This window comes from Oncorhynchus gorbuscha, linkage group LG15 (assembly GCF_021184085.1).
Source record: "Oncorhynchus gorbuscha isolate QuinsamMale2020 ecotype Even-year linkage group LG15, OgorEven_v1.0, whole genome shotgun sequence".
NCBI classification, from domain to species: domain Eukaryota; kingdom Metazoa; phylum Chordata; class Actinopteri; order Salmoniformes; family Salmonidae; genus Oncorhynchus; species Oncorhynchus gorbuscha.
This window is the reverse complement of record NC_060187.1, coordinates 55,629,259-55,649,770: the sequence shown is the minus strand read 5'-3', so window position 1 is coordinate 55,649,770 and position 20,512 is coordinate 55,629,259. Positions and strand designations below refer to the sequence as shown.

General features: G+C 44.9%; 1 protein-coding gene across 1 annotated transcript in view; it reads right to left on the bottom strand.

Annotated features, from left to right (window-relative positions):
- The window catches only part of LOC123997278 (plectin-like), a 145,412-nt gene extending 127,230 nt beyond the window's left edge, over positions 1-18,182 (bottom strand). The window contains exon 1 of the mRNA XM_046301431.1: positions 15,128-18,182. Coding sequence (XP_046157387.1) covers positions 15,128-17,900 — 2,773 coding nt within the window. The 5' untranslated portion in view covers positions 17,901-18,182. The remainder of the gene's footprint in view (positions 1-15,127) is intronic.
- Positions 18,183-20,512: the final 2,330 nt, after the last annotated feature.

The window sequence follows — 20,512 nt, the reverse complement described above, 5'->3', positions numbered from 1 at the left end:
ATACTTACAGCAGGTGTCAGAGAATTCTTCATTCATTTATTACATATAATGGGAGTCCAATGAACCGACTTGCATAAACTTATATTGGATCAATGTGTGTCAAGGTCATTCAGCTTTCATCGGGAGATTGTCTACTGGGGATAACCAGTACTCTTTAGTGGGCAGTCACATAGCTTTGTTCAGGGTTTTAGGGCTTCACAGATAATGGGAGATACTTCTCCTAGATTAAATATCACTTAGCAATAGAACTTCTCGGGATATACAGTATGATGCGTATGTATACTAACGAGGGTGTGCTGTTGAGAAATCCCCCGGTGAGGGCCGAGAGGTAAAAATAAACTCTTAGCCTAGGACTGGATGTGTTTCCATGGTCCCTGAGCAACTCAAAGATACAGCCTCAATGACTGGCACTCATGAGGTCCACATGAGGTCTGTACATTGTTCCTCTGTGTTTTGGCAGGGCCAATTGCTCTGCCCTCTCCCCTTCTCCCAGAGGACACTGAACAGCATCCAAAGTCAACAATCTGAACCAAACTACATGTCTCATTTATAACTCTCTGCTCCCCATGTGCACATGTTGCATATGTCCACTGTTTACCTTGAAATTCTGGAACTTTCTGTTGTGAATACTGTCCCACACCAACACAGCTTTACAGACAGAGTGTTGGTGTTGGGGGATATGTGGTATTTTGTACACACTCATGGTTCCTGGAATGATAAAAAGCACACAAGTGAATCAAATTGAATCACTCCCTCCCTCCCTCCCTTCCAGAATGTCGGTCACAGCCTCCAGAGTAGAAGGTGTGGGAGTTGTGATTGTTTGCAGGAAACACTGTGGAGCTTTCCTCCACACCGGAGACTCAGTGCCAAGCCACTCACCCCAGTCCTTCTATAGCATCAGCCTACTACAGCATTATGAATGTTTGTGTCATCTCTTGGACAACAGATAATGATTTGTGTGTGTTCAAATGTAAGCATAGATCAATTCTAATCCAAATGTTGCAACTCTTGAGTTACTGTAAAAGTAGGATGTGTTTGTGCTGGTCAAGGGCAGTCAAGTCTGGAATGAACCAAGGGCTACATCTGTTCTTAGTTCTGCATTTTTTGAAAGGGGCGTGCTTATTTAAGATGGTGAGGAAGGCACTTTTGAAGAACAATCAGGCATCCTCTACTGACGGGATGAGGTCAATATCCTTCCAGGATATCCGGGCCAGGTGGATAGATTCAGGCCACAATGCACAGACAAGGGCATGGTAGGGTGCGAGTACAGTGGAGGTAAACCTAGGCTAGGCTGGACAATAGAATGAGTAAAAATTCACCCAAGGCTGAAAAAGGATTTAGAACGTTGACTAAGCTGGAACACTAGCGCGAGCCCATAGCAAATGTATGGAATCGAATGTTCGCAGAGCCTGTTTTGACTGGAGTGAAGCTTAGAATTCCATTGAGCTTAAATGGCACCCAAGAAATCTATCCCTTTTTATTTTACCACTACAATCTGTTCTTAGGACGAAACTGAAAAATAACAACTTGTGTAGAAAGTAAACATCCGCACCTCAATGGTGCCAAATGTGCTTATGTCTGCATAATGACGACAACAAGATACACTGCCCAGCATTACATCATGCGAAAGAGGAGATGCTCATGATTAGCATGGTGTCTGAATTGAAAACATAAAAATATACACATTGCAAGATATTTGGCAAAATAGACAAACATACCTATATTTCCCTATAGGAAACAATGGGATGACCTCAGAGTAACATGAGGATTTTTTTGTGTTTACATTTGAACTATAAACAATGTGAGCAGGTCTCCATTGCAAAGCTGCCATTGTGACATAGTACCACAAAATGGGATTAGAATGTTCGGAAGGCGAGTTGGTGCCACGGTGCTCAATTAGAACTAATAGGAGCTGGCAGGGTGAAAAATGCCCTAAAATAAGGCCTGTTTTTTCATGATCACTTCAAAACTATGGCAGGCAGCTGGGATATATGGTAATATTATGAAACTGGGCTCCACCACTGATGCAATTAATGACTTTTTATTCGAAAAAAGCATTGTTAAAAATGTCATGTGTCCAGCCTACCTAGGCATTGGGTGACGATGAGAGAGGCTGCATCTCTGGAAGTGCCAGTTAAGCTAGGTGCGGTCTCCGCATATGTGGGAGGTGGGGCAGGGAAGCTAACCGAGGCATGTAGAGCGGGACTAGGGGCTCCGCAGTAAAACAAAACAATGAGAGCTACCCTAAACAACAGTATACAAGGCATATTGACATTAGAGGATTGGCTTATCACAGGTGTTGATTGGGAGGGCTGACAACAACGGGTAAATGGCGATGAATGGGCAGAGAGGGTCAGTTAGCTACACACAGGGCCTGAGTTCAAGGTAGGAGCCGACAGATAAACAAAATGAAGTACAGTGTTAATGAACAGTCCAGTAGGCATCAGCTGTGTAGCCGAGTGATCATAGGGTCTAATAAGCAGCAATGGACAAAACAGGGAGCCGCTGTTAGCTACACGCAGGGGGCGGTTGAGAAACATCAACCGAAATACGTCAACAGATCAGTCATGATGGATCGGCGGAGCTCCATGTCGACAAAGGATCCAGGCCAATTGGCAAGAGAGGTGTTGTAGTTGGTGTTCTTCATTTGCTAGCCGGGGGAATGGGCCAAGCTCGACGCTAACTGGTGTTTGCTTCTGGACAAGGGCATTAACCACGATAGCCACTCGCTAGCAGCTAGCTAGCTGTGATGATCCGGTGTAATGGTCCAGAGCTTGCGACAGGAATCCGGTAGTGTGAGAAAAAAAACTATAAAAACTATAAAAACTAGATATGCTCCGGGATGTTATCGCGCTGTGCAGACTGGCGGATATTATCCGGGCTATCCGGGCTAAAGCGGCTGGTGTCTGTGCTAAAGGTAAAGACTGCTAGCAGTGGCTAACAATGACTAAATAGCTAGTAGCTAATTAGCTGGCTGGCTTCTGAAGGCTAGCCCCTGATGGAGGTTCCGGTTATAAGGTCTAAACAAAATAGCAGATCCGTACCACATTGGGTGAGGCGGGTTGCAGGAAGGAACATTTAATATGAAAATGGAAAAAGAGATTGAAATGTATACAGAAAAAAAGAAAAAGCTGAATATTTACACGGGACAATAACAAACACGTCTTGCTGCTACGCCGTCTTGGATAGACTTGAGTTAATGCTGGTCATAAACTTTCTCTCTCTTGCCTTTGCAGTATTGAGAGTGGAATGACTTTAACATCAAAATATAGGACATTGAAACAATATTTCTCACAAAGAATGTGCAAAATGGTTGGTGGGGATCTAAACAATAAATAAACAATAAGTGTTGTAAATACTGTAGCTACTATTTATTCAGAGAGGCTTGACAGATTTGCAATTCATATATTTGTGATATAAGTAATGACTTCCTTTCAAACCTTGGACACTGATTCAGATCCAAAGAATAACAACTAGCGTGATGTGAAAAGATCAGCCACACTCCCTCATGCTTCTCATACCACATACCATGGCTGCTAACATGACTAGAATTGTAGCCAGCATTTAGAGGGTTAACCTCCAACACAAGAGGGCTGAAAAGAGTAAAGCAAGAATGAGAGCGAGACAGAGACTTTAGGAAGAGAGAGGGCTGGTGAGAGAGAAGTAGAGGGAAAAGGAGACACCCTCTTACTGAATGGTACAGCTGGCTACTCTATCTATGACCTTGACTCTCTTTAATTTAAGGTTAGTGTGTCTTCTTGGTGGGAGAATAACAGTGAAAGGCCCTTTCCCCTCTCCTGAAGTTCTCTTACTTTGCCTCCTCAGTCTCGTCAAGCGCCAGACTGCGATCAGGGTCACTATGTGCCCAAAACCCACCAGGCCACAGCTGGCATTAGGACAGAGATAAAACTTTGGCAGCATTGACAGACAGGTGGGAGGGCATGGAATGAGAGGAGTGGGGGCGTGTGGGTGTGCCAGAGGAGAAGAGAAGGTGGGAGGGTGGCTTAAAAAAATAAAGACGGGCAGTTTCAACCTTTCCCGGCCAAAACAGTGAACCCCTAGCGTTCTCACATGTTGCCACGCCCTCTCTTCTTTCAACACCTCTTCTGTCCCTCATCTAGTCCTCTGTGTTTTACAACTCAGTCTTTCTCTTCCTTTCTCTTTTCTTCCTCTCTCTACATTCTAAATGTATATTTCTATAATGTATGTGTCTGTTCTTTAATGACCGGCCCACTCCGTGTTTACCGTATCTGCTTTCACTGCAAAGGGCTGTGTAAACTAAAGTGTATCTAGTCACACTGGGCACTTTACTAGGCTCTGTTCATTAGACATACAGAGACACACACGGAGTCACAAAGGCAAGTTAGACTTCAAATGAAGGAACAGTTAAAAAAAAAAACTACTGTACCACTGTAAAATCATGTCAAAATCCTCTTCCTCTTGAAATAGTAGCACTAAAACAATCTGATAATATGGTTATAATTTAAATCAACATTGACAGTAGGTGGAAGTTTACATTGGAAGTACTGTGTTCTTACCACATTGAATTGAACCCCCTCTCTGACTCATTCCATCCTAGAGTATCAATGTTCTTTTCCTTCCCCATTCTCTCTCTCATTGCAGCCTAATCACTATCATGTTCCCCAATGAACGACCCCCCTCTTTCTCAACCTCTACACATACAGTAGATCGTGGTTCAACTGAACAAGGATCTAGGAAGTACAAGGAAGTAGGTGATGCAATTGTCTTTGTTAGGTCAATTAAAGCAGGACTGGTTTATCTCAATGGTCCTGTCACTGAGTGACTTCAAAAGAAAAAAGCCCAGCCCGAAGTAGCATTCACATGGCATTCACATGCATTATTTACTCTCTGTCTCAGAGATAGAGAGGGGAGCGGCATGTTTACCATACTAGCCCATCGATTACACTTTCACACATGCCCTATGTACAGTGCCACCTCTATCTAATTTCCTTCGAGAATAAGAGTGAACTAAGCACAGACAATTTAAAGTGGCACCAAATAATCCTGCCTTCTAAATCTCTATGAAAGAAACACATCGAATACCGGTTAAGGTTAACTTGATTACACACAACAACAATCCCAAATGGCCTGGCGACACTTGTGGCTTGAGCAAGACAGGAAAACAGGTGTAGGCTTTATTTGTCTTTTAATTTTATTTTTTAATCTATTGAGTATTCACAAATAGCCCGGACAGACACAGACAGCCATCAAACACACACAGAGGAGTTTCAAAGGGAGCAACACCATCCTTTTAGCCAGTCACAACCCTCTTATATATATATATATATCAGCAGACATGATTCGCAATCAAGTCTGCCATAGTGCCAACAGGTTTAAATATGGAATAGAATCCCTACTTCGGTAGCTGAAGGTTGCGGTTAAGCGGCCGTGGTGTTTATGTGTGTGCGTGTGTGTGAGTGGGGAATGTGCGTCTGTGTGTAGTACGGATGAGCGTCCCCCCCCCCCCTTCAGCAACACAACAACATTTCACACACCGAGTTTGCCAAAATCACACAGACGGACAGCCAACAGAGAGACACTGACCACAACAACAGTCACCCTAGTCGGTTGACCTACCAGGTATGATCTTCATCTATGCTGTCAGGAAAAGAGAGAGGAAGAGGAAGTAGGAGGAACAGAGAGAGCCGAATCAGGGGAAATGAGGGGAAAGAGGAGGACTCCTGTTTGTTTGCTCTCCGCTGCCCCGTTTCTCCACCTTCTTAATTTTGACAGCCCCGTGCCTGCTGCTAGGACTTGTCAGCCTGCTCTCTAGTGGCCTCACAATTAGAAGGGGGGGCAAGGGAACACGACAGGGCTGGGGGGGGGGACGTGGGAGGGGAGGGGGAAGGAGGAGAGGGGGAGGCAAGGGGCGGTATTGAAGCTTACGGTGGGGCTATAAATACCAGACAGAGACAGATGATCACACCATCACAGTTCAGAAGCTGATGGAACCACTCTGGCGGCCATTTTTTGTTGTTGCTGCAGTAGCCCACTAAGCCAGGCTACTTTTCTTCTCAGAGGAGGAGATCTTTATTCAGTGAGATTATGTCACAGGTTTCAGCCACCGGGGAAAGAGACCTGACCCATTTAAGAGGAATCTGATGATTGTATCCAGTTTGCCTGAGCACATACTGTGTCTACATACCTGAAGTAGCAAATAGCATCTAATACCACTACGATCAGTTGAGCTTTCTGCCAAAGGCCTATCATCTATGTGACATGATGACACAAGTTAAACATCAACAGGTGAAGCAGGACAAATGGTTCTCAATGAAGCACTGTGTCAATTACAATGTACTCTAGCATAAACCTGATGGAAATGTGAAAACAGAAAAACACAAAACAAAATGACACAAAACGCCCCAACAAATTCTCATATCCAGAACTGGAACTATTCCGGCTCAGTCTGGCTTGGTGGTCTTCTTTGGCACTGGGTTAGGAATGTCAAACTTAACTGTCGAAATGCCAGTGAACACACTCCTGTTTAGTGAGAGATAGATTGGCAAGCTTCTCTAACTAATGACCCCCTGATGCTTTGGGGACCCTTGCAATGTATAACATTGGCTAAATATAGCTTCCTCTTTTTTAAAGTTGGTGGCTATGTATCTAAGTGTGCATGTGGCGTTGTGAATTGCAGTATTGACAATGTATGTTCCATTCACAAGTTTACTGTCTAAGGGGACCAACAAAAATGTGTCTATGTTTGAGGATGAAATGGGCCTTTCTAAAATCACCATTGTGTGTTCAATGTTAACTACACCACTGGTTCTGCTCACACTGCCCTACCCTGTGCTCTGACCTCTTTCTCCCCTCTCTCTCCAGATGAAATCTCGCGTCTTGTGACGGCCGGCCGCCCAACAACCTGCCCGCTCGACCCTATCCCCTCCTCTCTTCTCCAGACCATTTCCGGAGACCTTCTCCCTTACCTCACCTCGCTCATCAACTTATCCCTGACCGCTGGCTACGTCCCTTCCGTCTTCAAGAGAGCGAGAGTTGCACCCTTTCTGAAAAAACCTACACTCGATCCCTCCGATGTCAACAACTACAGACCAGTATCCCTTCTTTCTTTTCTCTCTAAAACTCTTGAACGTGCCGTCCTTGGTCAGCTCTCCCGCTATCTCTCTCAGAATGACCTTCTTGATCCAAATCAGTCAGGTTTCAAGACTAGTCATTCAACTGAGACTGCTCTTCTCTGTATCACGGAGGCGCTCCGCACCGCTAAAGCTAACTCTCTCTCCTCTGCTCTCATCCTTCTAGACCTATCGGCTGCCTTCGATACTGTGAACCATCAGATCCTCCTCTCCACCCTCTCCGAGTTGGGCATCTCCGGCGCGGCCCACGCTTGGATTGCGTCCTACCTGACAGGTCGCTCCTACCAGGTGGCGTGGCGAGAATCTGTCTCCTCACCACGCGCTCTCACCACTGGTGTCCCCCAGGGCTCTGTTCTAGGCCCTCTCCTATTCTCGCTATACACCAAGTCACTTGGCTCTGTCATAACCTCACATGGTCTCTCCTATCATTGCTATGCAGACGACACACAATTAATCTTCTCTTTTCCCCCTTCTGATGACCAGGTGGCGAATCGCATCTCTGCATGTCTGGCAGACATATCAGTGTGGATGACGGATCACCACCTCAAGCTGAACTTCGGCAAGACGGAGCTGCTCTTCCTCCCGGGGAAGGACTGCCCGTTCCATGATCTCGCCATCACGGTTGACAACTCCATTGTGTCCTCCTCCCAGAGCGCAAAGAACCTTGGCGTGATCCTGGACAACACCCTGTCGTTCTCAACTAACATCAAGGCGGTGGCCCGTTCCTGTAGGTTCATGCTCTACAACATCCGCAGAGTACGACCCTGCCTCACACAGGAAGCGGCGCAGGTCCTAATCCAGGCACTTGTCATCTCCCGTCTGGATTACTGCAACTCGCTGTTGGCTGGGCTCCCTGCCTGTGCCATTAAACCCCTACAACTCATCCAGAACGCCGCAGCCCGTCTAGTGTTCAACCTTCCCAAGTTCTCTCACGTCACCCCGCTCCTCCGCTCTCTCCACTGGCTTCCAGTTGAAGCTCGCATCCGCTACAAGACCATGGTGCTTGCCTACGGAGCTGTGAGGGGAACGGCACCTCAGTACCTCCAGGCTCTGATCAGGCCCTACACCCAAATAAGGGCACTGCGTTCATCCACCTCTGGCCTGCTCGCCTCCCTACCACTGAGGAAGTACAGTTCCCGCTCAGCCCAGTCAAAACTGTTCGCTGCTCTGGCTCCCCAATGGTGGAACAAACTCCCTCACGACGCCAGGACAGCGGAGTCAATCACCACCTTCCGGAGACACCTGAAACCCCACCTCTTTAAGGAATACCTAGGATAGGATAAAGTAATCCTTCTCACCCCCCCCCTTAAAATATTTAGATGCACTATTGTAAAGTGGCTGTTCCACTGGATGTCATAAGGTGAATGCACCAATTTGTAAGTCGCTCTGGATAAGAGCGTCTGCTAAATGACTTAAATGTAATGTAATGTAAATGTAACTAGGCTTACAGTTACAGATATTGAAGATTTCAATATTTTGTCTGCTAGGAACTGATGTTCTTATATGATTATCTATGGCCCAAACACAGTTCCTAGTGATATTGACATGGAATATTTCCACCAAATTAACTCATAAAGAGGTGCAGTCATTTCTGAAATAGAGCTATATTAACGACACCCCTTGGGGGCTCATAAAGTAGACTGATTCAAAGGGGTTGGGTTAAACGTGGAAGACACATTTCAGTTGAATGCATTCAGTACAACTAGGAGTTAGTGTCTAAAAAGGCTTTGAACATTGAAGACCTGAGAAATGCAGCTACCTTTACAATCTCCCTTAAACCTTTTGTAATGACATTGTTTATAAAGGATGTTTTTTTCAACAGAAAGACTGGATGTAACAAATACAGGAACAGTGTCCAAGAAAGGCACAAAATGTTTCGAGCAAACCATAAAAAGGGCCCCATGTATAGACATGTCTAATGAAGAAAGTGCAGATATTCTGTCTAAACCATAGAGTCCATCTCTCTGCTCTAGTTAAAGTCCCATCTTGACTTAGAAAACGTAAAACTGTTACAGTTTGGTAGGTTTGTGTCAAAGGTGAAATGTTTCTGAGACCTTTGAAAGGAGTAGAAAAACCCTATAGTATTTTGTATGTGGGTGGGTGTTGTGGGAGTTTGTTTGTGTGTGTGTGTGTGTGTGTCTGTGTGTGTGTGTCTGTGTGTGTGTGTCTGTGTGTGTGTCTGTGTGAGCATGCACGTGCAGATGTGTGTGTACACATCACAAAATCAACATTTATAATAATAATAATATAATCCATTCCTTTCCCCTCAGTCATTTCAACACCCATGGGTGGGGAATCGAACCCACTACCCTGGATATGCTCTCTTTTTAGAATCCATTCCTTTCCCTCCTCTCAACACCCAGGGGAGGATAGTCATACCTGAGCCACACACAGTGCCTTCAGAAAGTATTCATACCCCTTACAGTATTCAACATGTTGTTGTGTTACAGCCTGAATTCAAAATGGATTTCTCAACCATCTACACACAATTCCCCATAATGACAAAGTGAAAAGAGGTTTTTATATATTTTTGAAAATATATTGAAAATGAAATACAGAAATATATCATTTACATAAGTATTCACACCCCTGAGTCAATACATGTTAGACTCACCCAGTCTTCCTGCGTAAGTCTCTAAGAGCTTTGCACACCTGGATTGTTTAATATTTGCCCATTATTATTAAAGCAATTCTTCAAGCTCTGTCAAGGTGGTTGTTGATCATTGCTAGACAGCCATTTTCAAGACGATTTAAGTCAAAACTGTAACTACGCCACTGAGGAACATTCAATGTTGTCTTGGTAAGCAACTCCAGTGTATATTTGGCCATGTGTTTTAGGTTATTGTTCTGCTGAAAGGTGAATTTGTCTCCCAGTGTCTGTTGGAAAGCAGACTGAACCAACTTTTCCTCTAGGATTTTACCTGTGCTTAGCTCTATTCCTTTTATTTTTATCCTCTAAACTCTGTATCGCTTGCTGATGACAAACATAACCATAACATGATGCAGTCACCACCCATGCGTGAAAATATGAAGAGTTGTATTCAGTCATGTGTTGTGTTGGATTTGCCCCAAACATAACGCTTTGTATTCGAGACAAAAACATTTTTTTTGCAGTTTTACTTTAGTGCCTTATTGCAAACAGTATGCATGTTTTGGAATATATTTTAATTTTGTAAAAGCTTCCTTCTGTAATTTAGGTGAGTATTGTGGATTAACTGCAATGTTGTTGATCCATTCTCAGTTCTCCTATCACAGCCATTCAACTCTCCTAACTGTTTTAAAGTCATCATTGTCATCATGGTAAAATCCCTGAGCGGTTTCCTTCCTCTCCGACAACTGAGATAAGAAGGACACCTGTATCTTTGTAGTGACTGGGTGTCACGCCCTGACCTTAGTTATCTTTGTTTTCTTTATTATTTTGGTTAGGTCAGGGTGTGACGAGGGTGGTATGTGTGTTTATGTCTTGTCTATCTTGTCTTGTACATGTATAGGGTTTTGGTTTGTCTAGGTAAATGTTGGTCTATGGTGGCCTGAATTGGTTCCCAATCAGAGGCAGCTGTTTATCGTTGTCTCTGATTGGGGATCCTATTTAGGTTGCCATTTTCCATTTTGGTTTTGTGGGTTATTGTCTATGTGTAGTTGCATGTCAGCACTCGTTTTGTTAGTTTGTGTTTAAGTGTTCTTCGTTAATTAAAGAAGAATGCATTCTTATCACGCTGCGCCTTGGTCTCATCATTACGGTGAACGTGACACTGGGTGTATTGATACACTATCCAAAGTGTTATAACTTCACCCTGCTCAAAGGGATATTCAATGTCTGCATTTTTTTTTACCCATCTACCAATAGGTGTCCTTCTTTGCGAAACATTAGAAAACCTCTCTGGTCTTTGTGGATTAATCTGTGTTTTGACCTTAGAGATAAGTATATGTGTGGGGTACGAAGACAAGCTCGTCCTTCAAAAATACAGACTTGTTAAGCACATTTTTACTCATAAACGTATTTAGGCATTCCATAACAAAGGGACTGAATACTCATTAACTCAAGACATTCCAGCATTTCATTTTTGATTAATTTGTAAAAATGTCTAAAAACACAATTCTACTTTGGTATTATGTGTAGGCCAGTGACACACAATCGTATTTTAAATGCAGGCTGTAACACAACAAAATGTGAGAAAAGTCAAGGGGTGTGAATACTTTCTGAAGGCACTGTAGCTGTGTTGATGACCAAGGACCAAAATCCAATATGTACCATGGGAAATACCTAACATCAGCTCATCTTGGACTAGTACTCATTATAGGAACATATGCTATTGATTTGTGTGTTTGTTCCATAGTTTAGACTACAGTGAGTTAACTGTTATATGGAGGCAGTAGATCTCCCAGTCACTCTGACGTGAGCCAGCCAGGCTGCACTCAGTACATTGTATTACAAACTATAATTAACGCTGTTTTTTTCCAGCCGCCTTTTTCCTCCATGTGAGCCAGCTCTGCTCCTACTGGCACCCACTCTGCCTGCCTACGCTGGGAGACAATACCCTGCAGGCTTCTATGAGAGGACTCTGTACAGTGGGGAGAACAAGTATTGATACACTGCCGATTTTGCAGGTTTTCCTACTTACAAAGTATGTGGAGGTCTGTAATTTTTTATCATAGGTAATAATGCATGCAATAAAATGCAAATGAATTATTTTAAAATCATACAATGTGATTTTCTGGATTTTGTTTTAGATTCCGTCTCTCACAGTTTAAGTGTACCTATGATAAATAATTACAGACCTCTACATGCTTTATAAGTAGGAAACCATGCTAAATCGGCAGTGAATCAAATACTTGTTCTCCCCACTGTATATGTTACACAACATTTATACACTTCAGGGTAACCATTATACTAGTATCTACATTGTTTAAATGTTTGATAAACATTCCTAGAATTGGATCAGACCCGTATGTCATCAAGCATGTGATTCTGTGCAAGCGGACGAAGTACGATCTCTCATTTCATCTCGTTATTTTGGAAATATGGAGCAACGTGTGTTTTCCTCATCGGGCGGCCTGTAAACACACAGGTGCCATCCCAACCCAGGAGACATGCCAGGTGGTGTCAGCGGAACGACAGAGGAGCAGCTGAGCCAGCCAACTTTGTTTTGAGCACAACAGCAAAGCTCAGATTTACAGCCTTAAACTGTACTCAACATGTTCATCGCTGCGATGTCACAACACGGGCTACTGATAGTGTGACGGCTAACAGTGCTCGGCCCTCATGTTTTTTTTCACTAGCGAAAGGTCAGGCCCACACACTCACATACACCACACCCCAAACACAAGCCATTAGTACGAAAAGGGACAGAGGAGAATCCTCAGTTGCTGGTAGTTTCATACATTTCACAAATATGTGGGAATGTCGTGCACCGAGGAGGGAGAAGTCTAGGAAAACAACACGACATGTCTGAAATATGAGTTAGGTTAATGGCCTGTGCCCAACTAATCATAAACAATATGACTTTTGTTTGAACATGCAGTCGTATTCATTCATCACACATGATTGCACATGTCACGGACACAGCGTAAGTGTTTTCCTGGGATTTCCCAGAGTCACTGTTGGCTTGGCCTGATGGGTAAAGAGCTTTAAAGCGACACGCTACGAATCTGTCGATGCCCAATCTAAAGTTCCCTGTTTTGATTTCTACCGAAGCCATGTTGACAGAAGTCTGAGAAAGGGCTGATTTGAGTTCTGAGAGTCTCAGACAGTGCTACGGTAGCAGTATAAAAGTGGGCGTGGTGCAGAACAATCTGAGGGTATTACTGAATCTTACAGCTTTATAATGCGATTTCATTACCATCAACACTATCGATATTAATACGCTCTAGGATCATCAGACATGAAGAGACACCCGCATACCACTGTGGTGTCTGCTAAACATCTCCATTTGATATATTCCTTCAAATAGATACTGTTCCTAATGTATTTTACGTTATGGTTGACAAACTCCATGATTGGTCACATGACATGCATTCCAAAATGAATAAAAATAGCCCAGAGAAAGGCACTACACTTTCACATTGCTATTTCTGGGGTAATTCGCTTATACACATGGCTATTATGGATCATCCACTGTAGGTGGCAGCAGTGAGTTAGCAAACATTGGTATTATCAGTGGCTAGGATGGCACTCTGAAGCATGATGGGCTTTCATGCCTGATCAGTTACACAGCCTTTTTTATCCCTTGATATTCACATAAAGAGCAAGGAACCTTATTTTCTTTACATTTTGCACTGATGCCGAAACAAAAGGACGGTAAATGCCCTAACATACAGTATAACAATATGCCCCTGGATATCTTGAAGAAGATTTTGCTTCCAGACGTGTTATTTGATCCAGATCTCAAATGCTCTAAATTCTGTTGACCGGGTGATCTGTAAACACACACTAACCTCAAATTTCCGAAAGTGGAGTCATTCTCCTGATGACTAACACAGCTTGACCACTGCCTGTCATATATGAGCAATGCTGCTCATTCACTCCAGACCTGCAGAAGCAGTGTCACGTGTGGAACCGAGAAAACACACCCAGAATAGTACAGCTATGGTATGAGCAAACTATTCCAATTTCCTGTCTGTTCTCTCTCTCACACAACAGTACAGACAACGCCCATGTGTGCTGCAGTCTCCTGCCACTCTGTGCAAGGGTTAAATGCTACGGTATACACTCATTAACACCCACGTAACACATCTCAAAAACCAGTGTCAACCAACATGCGTCTTGCTTTAACAACAGCAAACAACAGCAGAGAAACAAAGACGTATACGCCAACAACATGGGATTGCATCGCCAGCATTTTTATGCACATTCCAGCACTTTCCATGAGCCAATCTGGGGTGGGTGGTGGTGGGGGGGGGGCTGTCAGCAGGCGTGATAACATATTGTTCAGAAAGCCCACCTAACAAAGCCTGTTGTTAGATAACACATACAAACTCATACTATTATCTGACCCGAGAGGGGAAACCAGGAACTGGAGACCAGCGTTAGAAAAGTAATAATCACAGTGCCAAGAACACAGTCTTCCTGACTAAAGAAAAACACAGAGAGAGAGAGAGAGAGAGAGAACGTGTCCAAAAGCACCACACCCCCTTCTCTCATTCATTCTCTTCTTCCCTTTATCACGCAGGTCATCTCCACGGAGAAAAGACAGGAGGGGAGTTAGCTAGGCGTAGCACATAGCCACACCACAGGAATTACTGCAGGTCTGAATCATTTCTGGCAGGGAGAGAGCGAGTGTGCATTGCTCAAGTCTAAAATCAAAGTCATGTGGCACTGAGGTCTGTACAATAAAATATGGGCTTCAACATGCTTCGTATGCTACAATATGCCGTTGTGCATGGAAATCTATTACATTTGTCACTTTGTAGTGTGAGTTATCTCCCCTGCCAGTGAAACTATAGTAGCATGCTCTCTCACAGATGCCTAAATCACAGATTCATTGTAATTGGTTTGTACTCATTCATCATCTCACTGAAACTATCCCTAATGAGCAACCGACTCAATAATAGAATAGATCAAGCACTGAAACTATCCCTAATGAGCAACCGACTCAATAATAGAATAGATCAAGCACTGAAACTATCCCTAATGAGCAACCGACTCAATAATAGAATAGATCAAGCACTGAAACTATCCCTAATGAGCAACCGACTCAATAATAGAATAGATCAAGCACTGAAACTAACGTTTGGGACTATAATACAGATTTTTGCTGACCAACATAATACTATAAGTTCATCTTCAAATGATACACTGTGAAGAGAAGTATAATAACCTAAAACACTGTTTATACCATATGCAAATAGAACATAATAGCACATGGTAAAAGACATGGTAGTGCCATCACCACAACGCCCACCTAAGACTTCCCACAGTACATGCAAGGGAGGAAACCTTGGCAACTGCAGTGACATCACACATCAAACACACAGGACAGGAAGTAACTAGGGGGAAACAAGAAATTCTCTCAAACCTTCTATGAAGTTGGGGAAGGTCTTCTCCTCAGGTACGTCCAGAGAGTGGTCCCAGTCATCGTCGGAGATGGTGCTCTGGGCGGACTCGACCACCGCTCCTCCGGCCAGGAGAGCCCGTTCAACAGCCAGTGCGTGCAGGACATCAAAGTCCAGTTCTTGCCCTGTTCTCTCAGGTACAACAGCAGGAGGAACCTCTCCTCCAGCCACTGCCTGCGGGCTAGTGATGTGCTGCACCTCAATCACCTCCTCCACCACTACTATCTTCTTCCTCATGTTGGCCTCGTCTACAGGCTGGTCACAGGTGTCCTCCAGGTGAGGCTGTGCTGGCAGAGGGGTGGTGGCTGCAGTGGTAGCAGGGGTCTGTGGTGGTTCCTTGTCCTTCTCCTGCTCCGAGGCCTTGGGAGGAACAGATAGACTTTTCTTCTCCTCCTCTGTGCTCTGTGCTGCTGTTAGAGCGTGTTTTGCAACAACTCTGGGAAGCTCCCCCTGCTCAGTGTGTAGGCTGGCCCGTGCCTCGGCTCCGGCTGACGCTGTCTCTCCGGGTGCTTCCCTTGCAGAGGAGGTTTTTGGTTTCGAGTCCTCCCGTTTTTTTTCAGCAGAGAGCTGGGCAGGCTCCGCCTCTCCTTTGTCTAAAGCAGGGGCCCCAGCCTGCACAGCTGCTGCCATGTTGGTTTCCTCAGAACACATTCCTTCCTGAGGCATTTTTGGAGAGCAGTCCATTACTTTTGCCCCAGGGATGTTTGGGAAGTCAACCTTAACGGCGGCCCTGGTCATCAACACCTTCTCTGTTGGTGATGATGTTTTAGCTGCAGGTGGAGATAAAATAGATTTTGTGGTCTCACGGTCTGGGGAAGAAACCTGCTTTTTCTTTTTAGCTTTTTTTGCCTTCGACGAATCAACCACAGCTGTTTCTATATGGGCCTTAGCCTCCGGTACTATGGCAGGTTGTGGTGGTTGCGGTGGCAGTGTGAAGGTCATCTCCACAGGATTAAGGGCTTCCTGTTTCATCTCCATCTTTATGGTCTTCTGCACTTTTACCATTTCCACTTTCGTGACACTCATCTCTGACCCGTGGGTGAATTTTCCAGATGAGCCTGAGGCCACTTTATTGGTCGTCTCAGCCTTCTCCTGCACTTGAGGGGCTGCAACGGGATGGGATGCAGCTTGTAATACTATAGACTTAGTGTTGCTCTGTTCCACTGCTGGTTTGGGGATCTGATGATCAGCCTCATTTGATTTTTGAACCTCAGCCTTAGTTTCTCTTCGAACCTCAGCCTTAGTTTCTCTTCGAACCTCAGCCTTAGTTTCTCTTCGAACCTCAGCCTTAGTTTCTATTCGAACCTCAGCCTTAGTTTCTTTAGTGGATTCTGGTCCCTTGGGCTTTATTGATGATGCAAAAGCTGGTGAGGGATTGGGGGGCTCCTGTGTCTCTTCCTCGGGGGTCTTCAGTCCTTTTTCTGGGGACACCTTTGTGACAGGTGATTCAGCCATCGCAGCCTTCGTTATTTCTCTGGGAGATTTTTTCTTCTTCTTTGATTTGGAGCAATCTTCAATCATCCCTTTTTTAGTTTCAATAACCTTTTCAATGACAACACTGTCTTTGCCACTGACCACTGATAAGGGATCAGTGATATCAACTTCAAATGATTTGGTGGGTTCGGCTGAGAGTTTGGGGGTCTCTTGGGGGACAGTAATTTCTGATGCTTTCTTGGGTTCTGGAGTCACCTTCACTTCTGTTTTTTTCTCCTCCTTAATCTCTTTAGTAGGGGGCAGGGGTGCTGGGATGGCTGGCTTACTGGGTACAGGTTCCTCAGAGACGTTGGGGGCCTCTTCAACCCCTGCAGCTTTCTTGGGCTTCTCTATACCTGCTTTATTGAAAGAGGATTCAGCTGAGACCTTCACTAATGCAGCCCCAGCTCCTGCAGCACTAGCTACTGCAGTAACAGCTAATGGGAAGGCTGCTTTGGAGGAGACTGACATGATGCTGACCTGTGTTTCATGTGTTGAAGTAGAATTTTTCTGAACCGGAACCACCTGGGACCTTTCTGCACGGACCTTAGTGATGATCTTCTCCTGGGAGGACACCCCTGCTTTACTGCTACAAGCCTCAGTGGTCTGAGAGAAGGTAACCGTGGAGGCCCTCTTCCCCTGGCTTTCCTCCATCATTGAAGCCTCAGTGCGGAAGCCCCGCCCCTTCCACAGGGGAGGCTGGGCCTGGGACTCAGATTCCCGTGATGCTCTTGGTCTGACCGGCTCGGTGGCCATCGGGCGACCTCTGAACCTTGGCGTCCTGTCAGAGGGGCATTCCTCCTCGGCTGCGTCCAGCTTCCTGTGTCGGTAGACCTGGCGCTCAGCCATCGCCTCCTGACTCTCTTCCCTGCCAGGTTTGGGGACATAAGATGTGGGGCCGTCCACTGACTGGACCCCACGCGCTGCCCTTTGGGCAATGGCCAGGGTTGCTGTTGGATGGCGAACCCTTTGCAGGGAAGAGGGAATGATCTCAGCAGGCAGACGGAGGTAGTCGCGCAGGTAAACAATGCCCTCGTTGGTCAGGTACCAATAGAAGTGCCTCCAGGCGAAAGTCTCCCTCAAGTAGCCCCTGGACTTGAGGGAGGCCATGGCGCGGATCACCTGCAGGTTTCCCACGCTGGGGATCTCTGGGTGCTTGGTCTGGGGCCGCTTGTCTTTCTTGGCCACCATGACACCATCGCGAAACAGGAGCTCGTAGATGGCCCTCAAGTCCACCAAGGGCATCACCATTCCGGCCACCATTGTTGCTCTGTGTGTGTGCGCGTGTGTGTGTTTGTCTCTTCAAAGTATGACTAACAGCAAAGCTGGAGCCACTCCGCCAAGGGAGAATGTATTACAGGATGACCTCAATTCTCAGTCTCTAAAAGGGTCCAGTGGTCTAAAACCGTCTGCACGTGCTTTTCAATCCAATCACAAAAAGTATGAATAAATCCTCTTATTTTCTCTTATTGCTTCTTCTTCACTCTCTTCTTGTTGCCTTTGAGCGCGTGAGGAAACAGAGAACGTTTTTCTGAGAAGATGTCGTGAAGAATCCAGAAACTAAGTCAAAAGAGTACTGTTCCCCCCTTTAGTCAGACTTGCTTGGAAGTGAACAGACTCCGGTCTGATGCATGCAACGGCAGTGACAGAAGGAGAGAGAGAGAGAGAGAGAGAGAGAGAGAGAGAGAGAGAGAGAGAGAGAGAGAGAGAGAGAGAGAGAGAGAGAGAGAGAGAGAGTGTGTGTGTGTGTGTGAGAGGGAGAGAACGAGAGAGAGAGGCACACTACTCCACGGCTCCTCCTACCTTCTCTCTACAGTTGAGGAAAAGTTGGCATGGAAAAAAAAAACCTTCTAAGTAAACAAACTTAAGCAATGACAGAAGGCCGAAAATGACTGATGATGGGGTAAATACATGCGTGCAATCGAGATTAGATTAGAATAAGCGAGTGAAAGAAAAGGCAAATGAATGGAAGCTACTAACACACCTCTGTAGTACTTGGGCACATGCAGGGCTGTTACTAAAAGAAGACGCCCACCCACATACGTGTGCTCGCACAGTCACTCACTGATGTAGTGGGTTGGAACAGGAAAGATTAGCTAGCGACAGTAAAGGGAGACACCCTTTAGGCATGCCATCCTACACTGCAGAGACACACTAGACATTTACTTACGGGAAGCTTGTCACCCTCAAGCTTCCCCGGTTTTACACATTTCAGATCCAGTATCACTGACTGCTTGACTTTAGCCCTACACACAGAGGATCTGACTGAGAACTGCATGTGTCCAGACCCCACACCTAAGAAAGCAGAAATACTTTCTTCTTGAATGTAGTATGACATATATAGATAGTGTGGGAGATAAACGAGAGATAGGCTATAGCCACAGCTACGGTAACATGGACATACGCTTTGGTGTGACCGACTAAAACTAGACTCTTGTAACTTGATAGTTAGACAAGTCTCAGTTGAAAACACAAATAGCACTATGGACTGAAATGAGTTCACTAATCAATCTCGTTTACAAGCCAAAGAGATATAGCCAGAGCCCACTCATATAACTAATAAAACAATTCATTTAATTCAACTCAATTCACGTCAGTGTTTTGTTAGTAGATTACACAGTCAGCACCAGGTGGAGAGGAAATAAAAGAGTCCCACCAAACTCCTCCCAATGTAACCCATTAAAGTGATGCAACAGGCTGTAAGAACCACTTATTCCCAATGTCCAAATGGCTCATACGGAGGGTTCCTGCCCTGATATAGCCAATGAACTCGTATTGCCTGACTCGACTATATAAAGAGCATGTGCATTATAGCTACCCTTTCACAGCACCCAGTAACATGATATCAGATGACCTTCCCCCGAGATCACTTCTCTCTCTCTCTCTTCAGTGCATCTGTCTCGCTCACCTATCGATGTGTCAGAGAGAGAGTCTCTAGTGCATTCACGTGTGTGTAAGAGAGAGAAACTGGAAACCGTGCCCTTAGAGGAGGAGAGATCGAGGCAGAACATTTCATTAGTCTAAATTCTATTCTGTTCACATATTTATCAGGTACACAAAAAACGTGGGACAGAAACTGACTGAGTAGTGCCTGTATGTGAGTAACGCCTGCGGCAACGATGACAAAAGGCCATGAGGAAACTCATAGGCTACTATTTCCAACCACAGTGGGTTGCAGTCAGATCCAGATCCATACACTGAATTATTTATATTTTTGTTCCATTGCCAGTGTTCCAGTTCAGAGTAAGTCAAATAGAGCTCACCAGCTTGTAGTCCTAAAATCCGGAAATGAGTTACCTCTGGTCGTTCAGCCATCGTTCAGCCATCGTTCAGCCATCGTTCAGCCATTGGGAAAATGAATGGGAAAAGAATAGGGTTTTGGGAAATAAGGTCTGAGGTTAACACAGGCTTAGGAAATACGTTTTGTTCTAAGAGATAATATCAGTCAGTTAACGTGACCTTTATGGATGATCATTTTTACCATTACATAAATGCTTCAAAATTCACAAGTGACGTTAACTGATGAAGATGATCTCATAGAACAAAACATACACCACAAATCTTATTTTTGGCGTATATCCCAAAACACCATTCATTTCCCTATAGGCTTTGTCCAAGGAACCATGGTGGAGTTAGTGCCTACAAAAAGACACCATTACTATTTCTCTCGATATCATCTTTCAGGGCTGCAGTGGGCCATAAATATGTTGTTCAGGGCAGCTTGACTCTACTGTCACTTCACAGACAGCTGTCTGCAATAGTTAGCATTGCGCTCTCTGTCAAACTATACAACCATTAGGTGCAAGTCGGCCTCCCATCACCAATCAAGTCATCCTAAATAATCACCTGATGCAATTGCGCTCTTTGGATCTGTA